At 43.4% G+C, this 16936-nt stretch overlaps 1 protein-coding gene across 11 annotated transcripts in view; it reads left to right on the top strand.

Annotated features, from left to right (window-relative positions):
• Positions 1 to 16936, top strand: part of CACNA2D3 (calcium voltage-gated channel auxiliary subunit alpha2delta 3) — a 702225-nt gene that overhangs the window by 352723 nt on the left and 332566 nt on the right. For all 11 annotated transcript variants that reach the window (XR_006292226.1, XM_043551412.1, XM_037904897.2 and 8 more), the window contains one exon: positions 10168 to 10281. Coding sequence is in view for 10 of the 11 variants with exons in the window: in XM_043551412.1 (XP_043407347.1) it covers positions 10168 to 10281 (114 nt within the window). In the remaining variant the exon portion in view is untranslated. The remainder of the gene's footprint in view (positions 1 to 10167; positions 10282 to 16936) is intronic.

Here is a 16936-nt window from a genome sequence, read left to right as displayed (position 1 = left end):
ATTTCCAAACAGGATCATTCCATTTTCTCAGTGCCTCTGGCTCTATTACTTCATCAGTAGATCTATTTACAAACAACTCATCTGTAAACATCTGATGGAAAAAGAAATTCCATCTGTTCAGTAGCTAAAACACAAGTGGGCTGACCTCAAGATTAGACAAAGCCTTCAGCGGCTTCATGCTGGAGACCCAAAGTATCCTTTCTTTGAGTGTAAGGAAAAGGATAATGGAGATTCATTGGGGGAAAATGCAGTTGAAAATAGAGAATTATATCTGTGTTTATATTCAAAATCACTTTGGAAGATTGACTAAAGTGTCTGTGAGACCAGTTCATTCAGAGATTGTGTAGTGCATGTGATACTAACTCTGTGCTGTGTTAGAGGAGATGGCAAGAGTGACTGCTTCTTTATCCTGTGCTGGGAATACCACGTATTTCTGGCTAACTGTACAATACTAAATATATAATATCATGAAGCTTTAGTAGCGGGTGACACTCATGACTGCCTTCCAGTAACTGTGTCCCCAGATCTCACCCATGGATTGCTACCATGATGTATGTGTCCCCTTGAGGTGAAGAATGTTTTTGAACATCAGCAAATTTATTTGTTGTTGTTATTAATATTAGATCATCAGGATGTTTGGGTTTTTAAACAAATAGCCTTCACAACATGCGTGATCTTTAAGCATAAAAAGGAGAAAGCTACTGTCTAAAATTTACCCCCCCAAGTCACCAGTAAATCCTGACCATGAAGCGACTCCATAGGTTTGGGTAGTCAGGAGTTTTTTTTTGAACCCTCAGTAGAATTTCTGCATTTTAGAAGTTCAGATACACTCGTTCTCCTTTGACTTTCCGTAAAATTCTCTCAGTGCCTATGAACGTTGTCTTCTGGAAGTCACTATCCATGATGTCTTGTGCTCCTACCATATTCTTGAGCTGCTCATTCACACTCTTAGGGATCACTCTAAATCAGGGGTGGGCAAACTTTTTGGCCCCGAGGGCCGCATCGGGGTTGCAAAATGATATGGAGGGCCGGGTAGGGACGGCTGTGCCTCTGCAAACAGCTTGACCCCTGCCCCCTATCCGCCCCCTCCCACTTCCCGGCCCCTCAGAACCTCCGACCCATCCAACCCCCCCTGCTCCTTGTCTCCTGACATTCCCCCCCCAGGACCCCCTGCCCCTAACCACCCCCCCCAGGACCCCACCCCCATCCAACACCCCTGCTTCCTGTCCCCTGACTGTCCCGACCCCTATCCACACCCCCACCCCCTGACAGGCCCCCAGACCCATCCAACCCCCCCCACTATTCCTTGTCCCCTGACCGCCCCCTCCTGGGACCCCCATCCCTAACTCCCCCCCCCCAGGACCCCACCCCATATCCAACCCCCCTGCTCCATGTCTCTTGATTGCCCCCACAAACCTCTTCCTCATCCAACGGGCTCCTGCCCCCTGACTACGCCCCGGGACCTCCTGCCCCTTATCCAACTCCCCCTGCCCCCTTACCATGCCGCCCAGAGCAGCGGTACAGGCTTATTGAAAGCCTGGGAGGGGGTGCAAGCGGCGATGGCTGCGGGAGAGGGGAGACAGTGGGGGAGAGGCCAGGGGCTAGCCTCCCCGGCTGGGAGCTCAGGGGCCGGGCAGGATGGTCCTGTGGGCCGTAGTTTCTCCACCTCCGCTCTAAGTGCTCCAATAATCACTGGGCTTGTCTATGTTCTAGTTTTCCATAATCATTCCACTTTGTGGCAGAGTTCTTCATACTTCACAATCTTTTATGTTTTTTTTGCTGCTGGTATCTCAATATCAATTAACGTTGTCTTGTTTGTCTTCTTTTCTGTAACAACTATGTCCTGTTTGCCTGCAGCATTCAGTCTGTGAAACTTGCCAGTTCGCATAAAATCTTAGCCTCTTCATTCTCTAGAGCGCTTTCGAATAAGTGGTTGTAATTCCACATGGTTCATTTAAATGAGATCTTGCCACAGAGGCTCCAATGCAGACACTTGGCAACCTCGTTGTGTCTGTTCATATATTCTTCTTCGAGTGCTTGCTCATATCAATTCCAGTTAGGAGTGTGCATGCATTGCGTACACGGATGTTGGAAATGTTTCCCTAGCAGCTACCTGTGGGGCCGGCTGTGGAGCCCCCTGGAGTGGCGCTGATATGGCGCTCTATATACGGCCCTGTCAGCCCGACCCCCCTTCAGTTCCTTCTTACGCCAGTGACGGTTATTGGAACAGTGGTCTCTTGTTCGCAAGTGCTCCACTACTCCCTAGCTTCTCTACTTATCTTTATTGTGAGTCAAGAGTTTATCTGTTATCTTTAGTATTAAGTGTTGTCGTTAACACTTGAAGGGGTTTCCCCTTCAACGAGTGCCCTTCGGGGCCCCTGGGCATGCCATCCCAGGGCTTCAAACCTTGTGACTCCTGCAGCAAGTCCATGCCCATGGGTGATCTTCACGACTCCTGCCTCTGGTGTCTGGGAGAATCCCATCAGGCGGATAAGTGCAAGATTTGCAAAGCCTTTAAACCTCGCACTAGAAAGGAGAGGGACATTAGAGTTAAACAACTCCTCATGGAGTCTGCTCTCCATCCGCCTCAATGCTTGATCCCGAGTGCCGCGGTGCGGAGCTCACCTGCAGCGGTGCCATCTTCAGCACCGAAGAAGGACTCTGCATGCCTTTCTAGGGCTTGGCGGTCCCCCGGGGCCCAAAAGCGCTCCCCCTGGCACCGTTCTCACTCTCCGGCTACTCACAAGAAGCAGGCCATGGAGAAGTTCCTGCGAAGGTCCAAGGTGGTAATCGCACCCCCATCAGAACACGGTGCAGACCAGGGGAATAAGGCCGACAGTTCTCCCAGTAGGCCTCGTCCTCCACGGGCCCCCACCTCCCCGGGAAGCCCTGTACTGCCGGACTCCTTGCATCTCCAGGTTGAGGAGGTCACGTTGCCTTCCACACCTGACACCCTTGAGACCGCCAGAGGCCTCATTGATATTACAGTGCCTAAGTCTCCAGGCTTGAGGCCCACACTATCTTGAGTCCCGGCACCCACAAGGGGCAAACTGGCAATCTTTGGGCTGCCTGCTCCCAGACCAGCTCCACCGCGCCGCTCTGAGTCCTGGCACTGCCATACTCCGCACCGGTCCAACTCGCAGCTCTGTTCTCGCAGCCCCGATCCTCTGAGCCTCTCCAGCTCGAGGTGGTTATCGGCTGACAGGTCGATGTTTAAGGTTGATGAGGCTTAAGTCAAGGTCAGACCTCACGACACCGCTCATACTGACACTGTTCCACGCAGCGCCACCGCTCCTAATCGCAGTACCGCTCCCCATTGTGGCACCGGTCCCCGGCACGGCACCGCTCTCCATTGTGGCACCGTTCCCCGGCACGGCACCGTTCCCCAGCACAGCACTGGTCGCTACCCACCAAGATGAAATCCAACATCTTGGCGCCAGTCGACCTCTCAGTACCACACCCCACAACAGCACCATAGATCACCGTCTGGGTCCTGCAACTCCGCACAGTACCCATCCCGCCCATCGGGGGACGCGGAACCCCCCGCCCCCCCCAGCGCAGCGTACTGCTTCTCCTTCGCCGTCCTACTCCCAGTCACCCTCTCCCAGGTCGGGCAGGACATGGGGAGCATCAGAGGCACCCTGATCAGGTCCAGGCAGTCTCGGACAGGACGCTTCGGCGCCCCACTGCCAACCCAAGTGGCAGTTCTGGATTCCCTGGGCGTACCACCAAGCCCAGGGTGCCCCTCCAGGTGTCTATCCACCATCATGTTCTGGTCCTGTGTTCCCGAGGCAACCATCAGTCATCCTCCTCCACACCCCGCACAAACCCTGGATCCAGCCCCACCCCTGGTGGAGGCTACACCCTGTGCCCAGGAGGAACCGGAACCAGTGAACCAAGGGGCTGTCTCGGACCCAATCCTGCCGGTCGCCTCCTCCTCGTCTTCACTTGATGAGGCAGTGGTGGGCACATCCACATCTGGCCCCCCTCACCCACAGGAGAAGTAGATACACCAGGCGCAGACCATCGCACCCTCTGTCTGGACAGGGCCAAGGGCAGTCCAAGCCTCCCTCGCCACCAAGGCCCTAAGCCCCCATTTTGAAGATGCGCATGAGGACGGACTACCAGTCCATATCCCAGCCGGTTATCCTGCCTTCCTGAACCGTTTATCCTGCTTCTACCATGTATGGTCCCTTATTACATCGGATCAGTGGGTCCTCCGCACAGTAGAGGCGGGCTATTCTATCCACTTCTGCTCCTTCCCACCCTCCCACCCCACTTGCCCGTTCCTCTTCAGGGACCTCTCTCACGAGCAACTCCTTATCCAGGAGTTACAATCCCTCCTCGCCCTAGGTGCTGTGGAGAAGGTGCCTCAGGAGCTCACGGGCAAGGGTTTTTACTCACGTTACTTCCTCGTTCCCAAGACAAAAGGAGGTCTACAGCCCATTCTGGACCTCAGGGAGCTCAACAAGTACATCGTCAACTTGAAGTTCCGCATGGTCTCCTTGGGCATGATCATTCCCTCACTGGATCCGGGAGACTGGTATGCCACCCTCAATATGAAGGACACTTATTTTCACATCTCAATCACTCCATCTCACAGATGTTTTCTTTATTTCGTGGTGAACAAGATGCATTATCAGTTCACAGCCCTCCCCTTTGGCCTGTGCATGGCTCCCTGCATCTTCACCAAATGCATGGCGATCATCGCAGCCTTCCTTCGCCGCCACTGCATGCACATCTACCCGTACCTAGAGGACTGGCTCATATGAGGCCGGTGCCACCAGCATGTGAAATCACAGGTGCAATTGGTCAAGGACACGTTCGACCGCTTGGGTATCATTCTCAATGTCAACAAGTCAGTTCTTGCCCCGACCCAAACAATAGAATTTATCGGAGCGGTTCTGGATGCAAATCAAGTGAGAGCTTTTCTCCCAGAGGCTCGACGTCTAGCCATTGCACATATAATCACCAGTCTTCGCGACTTCCCCACTACCACAGTGAAGTAGTGCCTCAAGCTATTGGGCCACATGATGTCCTGCACTTACATGGTGCAGCACGCCAGATTGTGGCTCAGGCCCCTACAGGCGTGGCTGGCGTATGTATGTTGCCCGGGTTGCGACAGTCTGGACATGGTGCTCACCGTCCCGGAGTACATCCTTGATTCCCTGCGTTGGTTGCTGGACCCCCTCATGGTGGGCGCTGGGGTCCCATTTGACCCTCCCCAGCCCATTCTGATCCTGGTAACCAATGCGTCCGCGCTGGGCTGGGGATCGCATCTCGGAAGCCTGACGACTCAAGGTCTATGGCAAGTAGAGGAACTGGTCCTACGTATCAATATCAAAGAACTCAGGGCTATCTGTCTCGCATGCTAAGCATTTCCGTCCCACTTGCAGCGCCATTGTGTAGTGGTGCTGACGGACAACACCACGGCGATGTTTTATTTAAACAAACAAGGTGGAGCCCGATTGTCTCCTCTGTCAGGAAGCCCTCCTACTATGGGAATTCTGTCTAGCCCATTCCATCTTTCTCCAGGCTTCATACCTGCTGGGCATTCAGAACATACTGGCAGACAGCTTGAGCAGACGCTTCCTTACTCATGAGTGGTTGATCCACCCGGATGTTATCCACTCTGTCTTTCACAGCTGGGGGTTTCCCCGAATCGATCTGTTTGCCACAGGGGTCAACAGGAAGTGCCCAACTTTCTGCTCCTTCTGGGGTCACGGTCTGGGATCAATCGCAGATACCTTCCTGATCTCATGGTCCGGTCAGTTACTATATACCTTCCTGCCATTCCCCCTGGTCCACAAGGTCCTTCTCAAGGTCCGCAGAGAGAAGGCAGACGTCACATTGGTGGCCCCGGCTTCGCCTCGCCAGTGCTGGTACCCATCTCTCTTGGATCTGTCAATCTGGGCCCCGCTGCGTCTACCTCTCACTCCCGACCTCATCTCACAGAATCACGGTCGTCTCCTCCATCCGAACCTACAGTCTGTCCACCTCATGGCCTGGAAGATCCATGGTTGAACCAGGCTGAGCTCGCCTGTTCGGACTTGGTGAGACAGGTGCTCCTGGAAAGCCGCAAGCCTTCTACCAGGATGACATACAAAGCAAAGTGGAAAAAGTTTTCCATTTGGTGTGCCCAACGCAAGTGCTTCCACTTCAGGCTTCAATCCCATGCATCCTAGATTACCTAGTGCACTTGAAAGACCAACATCTGGCCTTCGACTCTCTTAAGGTCCACCTCATGGCTATCTTGGCATTCCACCCAGGAGCTTCTGGGCATTCCGTGTTTGCACACCCCATCGTGGGACTTTTCCTAAAAGGGCTGGAAAAGATCCATCCCCCGATGAAGCCCCCTGTGCCAGCCTTGGACCTTAATTTAGTCTTCTCCTGCCTCATGGGTCCCCCTTTCAAGCTGCTAGCTTCCTGTCTGCTCCTCTACCTCTCCTGGAAGGTTGCCTTCCTAGTGGCCATCACCTCAGCACGACGTGTTTCTGAGCTACGGGCTCTCACGTGTGAGCCACCATATAGCATCTTCCATAAAGACAAAGTTCAGTTTAGACCTCATCCAGCTTTCTTGCCAAAAGTTGTATCCCGTTTCCATATCAGCCAGGATATTTTCCTGCCAGTTTTCTATCCAAAGCCGCATGCCAATCTTTGAGAGCAGCAGCTGCATTCACTAGATGTCAGAAGGGCGCTCTCCTCCTACATAGATAGGACAAAGCCCTTTCACAAGATGACCCAGTTGTTCGTTGCTATAGCGGAACGAATGAAAGGTGCTCCAGTTTCTTCCCAGCCGATATCTTCATGGATCACCATGTGTATTCGTACCTGTTATAACTTGGTAAATGTCCCTCCGCCTGTTATTATAGCTCATTCCACGAGAGCTCAAGCTTCCTCTGCAGCCTTCCTGGTGCATGTATCTCTTCAGGAAATCTGCAAGGCTGCCATGTGGGCTTTGGTGCACACCTTCACGTCACACTACGCCATCATCCATCAATCTTGCGATGATGCGGCCTTCGGCAGGGCGATTCTTCAGTCTGCAATACCTTGACTCCGACCCCACCTCCGAGGTAAGGCTTGGGAGTCACCTAACTGGAATTGATATGAGCAAGCACTCAAAGAAGAAAAAACGGTTTCTCACCTTTTTTGTAACTGTTCTTCGAGATGTGTTGCTCATATCTATTCCATTCCCCCCCACCTTCCCCTCTGTCGGAGTTGCCAGCAAGAAGGAACGGAAGGGGCCGGCAGGATCGTATATAGAGCGCCATATCGGCGCCACTCCAGGGGGCTCCACAGCTGGCCCGATGGGTAGCTGCTAGGGAAAAGTTTCTGACATCCGTGCACGCAGCGCGCGCACACACCTAAGTGGAATAGATATGAGCAACACATCTCAAAGAACAACAGTTACAAAAGAGGTGAGTAACCTTTTTTTTCTCTCCCAGCCAGGCTCCTGCAGGGGTTCAGCACATGCTCAACCATCTCTTCCTTTTGGGAACACATTCTGCAGTTTGGGGAGGAGTTCTGGTGGTCAATTTTGTTTCATTCATAACTAAGCCTTGAGGACTGCTCTAGTGCTCTCATAGTGAGGCTTTCTGATTCTCTTTAGAGGTATCCTTCTACAAGCCATGAGTTTGTTATCCTCTATAACTAAGGGGTATGATCCTTCACCACCACTATCCCTTCATTAATTTCTGTATAAATCTTTTGAGTCTTTCTTTGGTGATTTGCTTTCTCTTTTCTTCTATGCTTTCTGGGCTGGGATGCACACTTGGCCATTGCTTGTTACTGCAACCAGATGATCTGTTACTCTGACTCATTGATTTCAACGTTATTCTTCATTGTCAATTGCTTGATTCACCAATAGCAGACGCTTTTCCTCTGTCATGTAGTTGGATGTACCTCCTCTCCATGTCTTGTCCTTTTCAGCCTGAGGTGGTCTTAGTGCCTTTCGTGTGTACTGTTCAGCTTTTTGTTCAGGAAGCAGCATCCATTGCATGCTAACACTATCCAGAATTGCCATATGAACTTTCCACATAGTTGGTAAACTTGTGATTGGGATCACGGTGGCCTCCTTCCTTTTTTTTTTTTTTTTTTTTTTATATATATAATATGGATGATTCTCCCTGTCACCATCTTGGACGTCCATTCTGAAACATTTATTAAGTTGTTCAAGTAAACAATCATGGAGAGTTGTTAGGCAGTTCAGGCAGACTCCGTGCATCCTATGTGGTCTGGATGCGTTCTGATTTTTCATTCTTAGTACCTCATCTATTTTTGTCTTTGACATTCCTGTATATTCCTCTGTTATGTGGCTTTTAAATTTTTCTCTCACTTTTTTAATACAACAAATGAGACAGCAGAGTGTATGTCCTCAGACCAAATTTCCTTCCATTAGCACTAATATTCTTCCCCATGTTGATCTGATCAAAGAATCTCTTAGGTTATCTTGTGAAGATTCTGTTCTCTTGATATTGATAGCTTTGTGCTGAATATCTTCCACACCTATGACTCAGTGATCAGTTTCTATTTGCATTGTTCCTTCACAACTCTCAAGTCTCTTTCACTGATCTCATATTTCATCTTCAGGGCCATTAACTTTTCTTTTCTCTTCAAATGATATTTTAAAATTCATTCAGTAGGCTGATATCCTGATGTAAAAGCTTAATCTTTTGGTTTAACCTTTGTTTTCATGGGAGTTCTTCAATATAGGGAGTTTTCCAGTGGTTCAAATCCTCAACTGGCTTGATGTGAAACTGTTGAGCTGTTGCTGTAGCATAAGTTATATTGTTCAACTAACTAACATGTTTTAGTCTTACAGCTTCCTTGAGAGCTTCATCCAGTGCTTGTACTATATCCTACAGTCTTTGCTCGTCCTCATCCTTGGTAGCATTGGTCAGTGCTCAATGTCTTCTATTTGTTCAATCAACAAATCTTTAATATTTCCAGTACTTTCTTCAGGAGTTGTTTCACTCATAATTGTCCTCCATATTTCTTCCATTTGTGGCTGATCTTTATCCTGTATCTCTGCATCTACCAATACATTTTGCATGTGATTCATCACCACTAATTTCCCTTTTGAGGCTTTCAGTTGCCATTTGCATAAATGGAATAAAGGAAAGGAATATTCTATTTCCTCCTTGGAATAAAGCTTTTGGTTGTCCGGCAAGTCCATGCTTGGTAATTTCTTTCTCCATATTGTTGTTGTTTCTCTCCTTCCAGTGTTGGAGCACTCATTTCCTCCAGCCTCTCTCTTCTGGTTTTGCAAAATTCAGTATCAGATCACTTCTTGATTTTCACTAAGTCCATTTCACATTTTTGTCAACACTGATCTCCCATTTTCTTGGATTCAGACTCAAGATATGTTCCTGGATCAGGAAATGACTTCCTGTGTGACCTTGGAAAAATGACTTAATTTATCTGAGTTTGTGCCACATTTCCTCATCTGTAAAATTGGCATGATATTGCTTCTTAACATACCCCAATTGATACATGGAATAATATTTGCAAGTCACTTAGATACTAAGGTCTTGTACTTTGGTATTTGTGTAATAGAAGAGGAAACAGTTGTTATGAGGTATCCACTAGGAGTTGTATGACAGCCTGGTAAATTTGAAGATATGCATATATAAATACTAAAATTTCCCCCCCAAAAAAATTTATGGGAAAGATTCCTTAAGGAATGCAATCTTCCCTTGAGTAGCTTATGTCTACTGTGATAACAAAAACAAAACAAACAAAACCCCACCCCTCTGATATTCCACAGTACTCAACTGGAGGATTTGGTTCCATATGGGCTTTTCATTTAATGGGTTGTTTTTTGTGGGGATAGAGAAAATGCTAAGGATGCTGTATTTATGAATGTGTATCTTCTAATTGATCAGACTGTTTATACCACTCTGTGGAGACACAATAATAAATGGTACCTCTTTTATTATACAAAGTGTAGTGTAATAGATGAATACATATATAATAAAAGATTACAAAAATTATGTGAATGTTTCTTTAACCTACACACTGGGCTCAGTAGAGCTTCTCTATAGGACCTACGCACTTCTCTAAGATGCCACAAGTACTCCTTTTCTTTTTGCGAATACAGACTAACACGGCTGCTACTCTGAAACCTGCATTTAAGTCTGTTACTCAAATGACTGTTTCCTCTCACAGTTCAATCACACAGGACAAGGGAGCATTTGCAGTCAAGCCATAATGCTGATCACTGATGGTGCTGTGGATACGTATGATACAATATTTGCAAAGTACAACTGGCCGGACAGGAAGGTAAGTACAGTACAGACACTGTTTGATGGAAAACCTGAATGTTCTTTATCCATGATAAATGTATATCTAATGAAAAGTTTCTTAAACGTCTTTGTAATAATTTACTTAGATGGATGTATGTTTCTCTAATGACAAAAACAATACTTATATGATCTTGTCTAGGGATGGAGGTGGCCTTTCAGTGTATAACCTTCTCAGGATAACAACGTACTAAGGAAATCATTACCTCTGGGGTCTGTTTTTAGGATTATATGATGTTTCCTCAAAGAGAAATCATTAAAAATGGAAATGTTACCTTCATTTTCTCCTGAAACGTTTATAAAGAATGCAGTGATGGCATGCTGCTTTTAGGAGCCAGAGAAGATTGTGTTGTGTGTTGTGGCTCACGTTGGGCAAGTGACATACTATATGGGTAGAACAGGAGACAATATGGCACTTACTTGTATTTTTGTGTATGGCAGAGTCAGGGACAGAGTTAGCAATTGACAGTAGATCTAGTTAAAATATCTATTTTGCTCTATATACCTTGATGAGGAAATTTGCCCAAACAAACATAACTAGCCTGTCAATTAATATGCTTTTGGTACTGGGCCCTCTTGCAGTTCCTAGCTGAAAAAGACTCTTATATACATTGCATTCCAATGTTAAGTAGTTTTCTTTTCTCTTGCAGTTTGTTTTTGAGCCTTGCTTTTCTGTAGAACAACCATGTTTTAAGGAGGATTTTGTATGTCAATCTCGCTGTTGTGTTATATACCACATATATACACACAGTCACATATTAGCTCTGTATACTGTTGATTAATATGAAAATGAAACCTGGGGTTTCAACAATGCATGGAATAATACCTAACATATCTGAATATGTTTTGACATGTGATTTTTAGTAAAGTTTCTTTCGCTTATTAAATTTCATTTATTTTCTATACTAATTTTCCTTTTTACCTGAACTAAACCTCATTTATTAATAACTGGGGAGTGAGAGAAAATGGAAGATTGAGACTGTCTTACTGTTTCTGTTCTATGCATAGTCTTAGAAATGTTATGCTGATTACTGTCATTTCATGTAGGGAAAAATGACACACATTTTTGCCATTTCCCACTGGTTAAGAGCTTTTGATTCAGAGAATATCCATTAGTGACTAAAAGCATCTGAAGCCCTATTCCCCTCTTCAGAAACCTTGCTCACTCCTTTTGTAACTCCCCCTCCCTAGAGAAAAAAGTTCATCACTTTTGTGCCTTTGCAAGTACCCATTAAGAGGCATGAATCTGTTCAAGAATGCAGACATGAGATTTTATTTGCATATTGTAGGGAGAGCAATAATATTCTTCTTGAGAAGAGGAGCTAGTCCTTGCTCAGTGGAAATAATAAAAAAGACAATATTTGTTGTTTGCTTGGGACTAATTTTTTGCCCTAGTCACCTTGTTGCTTCATATGGCAGTGTCCTTACCTGTGATTAGTCTAGACTAAAGGAATGTACTGTGTTAAAGAAATCTCTTTGGATGTCAACATTTGCATGTGTACTTCTCATAATTGGATGGGTCGCATCTCAATTGCCAACTAAGCTGAAATGTAACAGAAATGTTTTATATATCTAATAGCATGCTTCAAGAAACACCTTCATGCTTCATCCAGGAGAAATTATTTGCACTTCAGACATAGATATACTTGACCTTTGATTTTGTTTCCCTAATTTTCTGAGGTGCATGTTGATCAGGCAAATTTTTTAATGTATTATGTCTAGTTATATAAGAATAAGGTTTTTTTCCCCCATTTGACCTCTGTTTTTATTGTTAAAGCATGGAAAAGAATTAATAATGAATAACTTATTCAATGGCAAGATTTTCAACTATGTTTCTGTTCACAAATTAACTACAAGCAAATTGTGATTTTCTTGAATGTATCTGTCAATTGAAATGATTCACCAAATAATTATGGGAATAATACAATATTTATATAGTAACTTGTTTGCCAGAAGTTTGAGTATTAAAAATTTTAGCTGTTTTTTATTAGATTTATCGTAGGATATGTTTTGTTCCCTAACTGGCTCAGTGTTACTCTTAGAATAGGGCTTCTGTGGCAAATAATCTTGCTTGTGAATTCTAAATTCACTTTCCATGTATTCTCTCTAACATTTGCTTAAAAATCTCTGTTTCCATAAACATTCCAGCCAGCAAACTTGTACAAATGTCTGTATTTAAACTTGTACCAAAATGCTTGTGTTTAAAATATGTAAACAAATATTTGTGGCTTCCCCAATATTCACCCAGCTGTAGTAGTGTTTTGAGATAAAGTAACAGACTATAACTTGGATGTGATTACGGTGAGTTAATAATTTTAAACAAATGATTTATTTTTCAGTTGTCATCTTTTCAAATTACAAAGTATATGTATGGGGAAAACAAAATCCTCCATTTTATTCTTATTCGGTTTTATTCAAAGCTGTCAGTGGACAGTTTTCAACCTGTATTAATAGCCTGTGAAGAGTTAGTTGTGAATACTTGATCTATGAATTTCAACATTCGTGCTGTATTGTTTAGTTAATTAAATCATGTAGTGGTGTTTCTCTTCCCTGATTCGATGATTTATGAGACTAATCAACACAGCCCTACTTGCAAATATTACAATTATATATGTAGTTTAAAATTTGCTTGCAGTGAATAGTTGCACATTTAAAATTAAATTTGCCTTTTTGCAAGTAACAAGCCTAATAAAACTTAGCTGCTTGAGCAAATACAGAAGATGAGGCATATGGTTGGTGCTAAGTTATCTTTTGAATCTGAATTAGCATTTGTTGCATTTTTTCCCCAATCTTCTATCTCCAGTTTGGATATAATAGATTGACGATACAAACTGAAAATAGCTCTAAGTTTTTAAAAAAGCCATGTCAGACGCTTAGAAATAATGAGGAAATATAATAGTGCCATTTTACCAAGCGTATCTTGTGATGAAAAGCTTTTCCTTCCAGAACTATAAACTTCAGTGCATCTCGACTTTCTTCTTGTGTTTTCTGATAGCTTTTAGATATCTCTAGCAAATGCTAGTCTATATAGAAGATCTCAGGGCTCTGTTAGAAGCATGTGTTCTCTGCTGAGGCCTTATGTTTTCTTAAATCGTAGGGTAAGGGCTAAAGCTTGCTCTCCGTTGAACTTTTTCTTGTTAAATGGGAGAGGGCATCAGGAGCCTCTTTCCCGCCTGTATGAGCAATATGGGAGGATCTCTCCATAACAGTCAAGAAATCTGGTTAACCTTGCAAACCCTTGTGCTAAGTTCCCAAACAGCCATTGTGTGCAGAAGAAGGAGTATATCTGGGCCACTGATAACTAGCACAGATGCTGCAGGTCAGGATGCACTTTACAAATGTGCTTTAGGGAACTTTCTTCTCCCTAATCCGCCATGAGGCCCAGCGTGGGTAGGAGTCCTATAGCAGAGAACACACTGCTCCAGGGCAGTATTTTTTCCTTAATATTAAGTGAGGTACATTTTCAAAAGCGTTGTATGTTAACTAGAGTGGGGTGGAAATCTTCCGATGAAATTTCTGAAGGAAAAATATTCCAGTTTGTTGAAAGTGAAACGTTTAAAAACGTCTCCTTTGACAAAAATTCATTTCAAAGGGAAAATTGAAAAAAAGCAATGTCAAAGCATTCCATTTCAACCATTTTGAAACTGAACATTCTGATTTTCCATTTCAGTATGACTTTTCATTTCAATTTTTCAGACTTTTTATTATAAAATATAATATAAAATAAAAAAAAGTTGAGATCGGCTCTGAACATTTCAGTTTATCAAAGCAAAACATTTTGATTGACCAAAACTGCAATTTTGTAAAACTTGTTTTTTTGGGAAGTTTTAAAAATGTTTTGATTTTCTGTGTTCCTGCATGGAAGAAATTTTGAAATTGTCAAATTCCCTCCAAACTAAAAAATCCAGTTTGCAGTGTTTGCTTAGGTTTTTCATGTATGGAGCATAGTACATGTTGCTTGAAAATTGTGCCCCAGCATGTTCAGTCATTGATACGAAAACCTTGTCTGTGCTGCTTTACAAGATCGCTTAAACAATCCTGATATTTGTAAGGTGTATGTTTAAACTGAGCTGTAATTTTTCTGCCTCTTTCTTTTGGTTTACTTTCTACCCCATCTTCTCATCTTTCCTAGCACTTATGTCTTATTTGTCACTTAGATACTGTGGTAGACAGGGATGGGCCCAAAGAAAATGTTTATGGCCTTGTTGAATAAGGATTTTTTTTTCCCATACACTAATAATGTTAAATGATGATAATATGCCATATCTAGTGGCAGCTGCTACATCTTGTCACACATAGAGAGGGACAGATTCAATAAACATAACTGATAAACTTATTCGTAGGATCCTTTGCCAATTTTTTCTTGTGTCAATAAAAATATTTTTTTTTTTAAAAAAATGATGAGAATGAAAACCCATTTTTGTCATATACATTTTCATTTTTACTCCTTTATTTTCAAACTATACATCTTCTTGCCTTAGGCAAAAGGTAATTTTTCTTAGATCTGTATAATCATTGATAAGAGCACTGTATTAATAATCATCACAGAAATATTCCATTTGGTAATTGGTTGAAAATCTGCTTCTTACTGATAATACTTTTAAGTAAAAGTAAAGAAATTGTATTGGATAATATTCAGAATGGTTGAATGCTCTGTTTCCAACTAATCCATGAGAGCATCTGGCCTGAAAGCAATATTGTTCATTTGGGGAGGCCAGACTAGTTTTGTGCATTATCAGAAGAATTATTACCTTGGAAAGGCTATTCTAAATGAGCTTTTGGACTGCTCCTACTTGTGAGAATATTTTTTCCTTTATTGTTTTATGCAAAATCTACAATGCCCCCCCCCCCCCCCCAAAAAAAAAAAAACAACACCCAACCCACCCAAATATATTTAGATACATTCTCATCCTTGATATGTATATCTGGTAGAGTTATTTAAATAACACAACATGTTTTGTTTGAATGACTCTGGTACTGGAGTTGTTAATGTCTTTCTTTATTTTCCTTTTTAATAGTTCTAAATAGAATCTTAACACTTTAAAAATCTGGACCTTCACACTATAAATGAGTTTTACATTGTTTCGTACTTTTCTCATATTCATACAAACTACCTCCACTGTTCTCAGGTTCAACCACTTCATTACAACAGATCTTAACAGCACACTGGCCAAAAAACAAAAAAAAAAAACCCAAGTGTATCCAGCTCCACTGAGTATTTAATATATTCATACAAAAGTACAGCTTTCCAACATGCAACCAAAATTATTCTTAACAAGGATAGTGTTTGTTATGCTTTCTTGCTGGAAGCAGCACCTTGAATGGTCCTGTTCCAAAACACATCCTGTTTGATTCCCAAGGATAACTTTTGTATATCAGCTGAAGCAGTAAGTGAATTAGACACATGCTTTTGTTATCTGTAGTTGCTCCCACTACTATATTAAAATGTACGGTAGGAAATTTTGTCAATTATTGATCAACTGTGTACATTAGGAAAACTTAAAATGTATAAAAAGAAAATCATTGTATGGAAAACTGTTTTTCAAGAAAACAAAAACAAAATTCTTCAAGTTTGTCTCAATAAGCCACTGATGACAATAGTTCTCCGTCCATAAGTAATATGATTCCAGTGCCTTTCTTTTGGCAAGAATTCAAAGCAGCTTTCCCTGAGATGAAACATAGCACCTAGTTAATCTTGTTAAAGTGCCAGAGCATTTCCAATGGCCATGTACGGTCACTTCATCCCTCCTCTGAAAGTCAGAACTTCTTGCAGCATCATGCCCTCTGCTGTCATTCTGGGTATTGATTGTATACTCATAACTCAGAGCAAAGAGGACTACCAGCTTAATGAATGTTATACTTAAGAGATTTTGAAATGATAAAAGTTAACAAGAGGGTAACAAGTGAGTTCCTACATAGGAGTGGAAAACTTTGTAGAAGGCCAAGTTATCTAAATGTTTAATCTCACTTCTCCACACATCCCCCCTCCTGTCTGTCCATGTATCTATCTCTGTCTAGGTACTTATATAGCCTTCCTCATCATTGTATCTGAGCATCTCAAAAAAGGTGGTGTTGGGTTTTTTTTTACCAGTATGCATTTCAATTGTGTTCTCTGGCACTCTCTCCAAGAAAGCATTTAAACACATACTTAAAGTCCCACTGAAATCAATGGTATGCTTAAATGCTTTCCTGAATCAGAGCCTGTGTTAGGTTTGGATATCATCTTTTTGGCTCGGTGTTTGCCAGGTTACTTATTTTCCACATGTATTGGGGCAGCACTCTCAAGAAGCCAGAAGGATCAAATAATTTTTATTTTCTGGACCATCTCTGTTTCAAAGCCTTCATTTGGTGATGTTTTGGCACATTCAGTCTCTGGAAAGGGAAAGGGAAGCATTAAATTCACTGAACTGCAGCACTCCCCATAGGCCTGTAATCTAATCTCTAACCCAGGGAAGGCTTCATGTTTATAATTGAAGGTACAGTTTTAAAGCATTGCACACGATGGTAGATGTGTTAATCCCATTGTTTCTTTATTTTTGTATACGTGTTCTCAGTTTCTTAAAACTTACCCAGTAAAGTTCAAGGACCATAGCCCACCCTGGCTCGTGCAGCTCGGGGGAACCAAAACTCTGCCT

This window comes from Chelonia mydas, chromosome 7, assembly GCF_015237465.2.
Source record: "Chelonia mydas isolate rCheMyd1 chromosome 7, rCheMyd1.pri.v2, whole genome shotgun sequence".
Lineage (NCBI taxonomy): Eukaryota > Metazoa > Chordata > Testudines > Cheloniidae > Chelonia > Chelonia mydas.
This window is presented reverse-complemented; position numbering and strand designations above follow the sequence as displayed.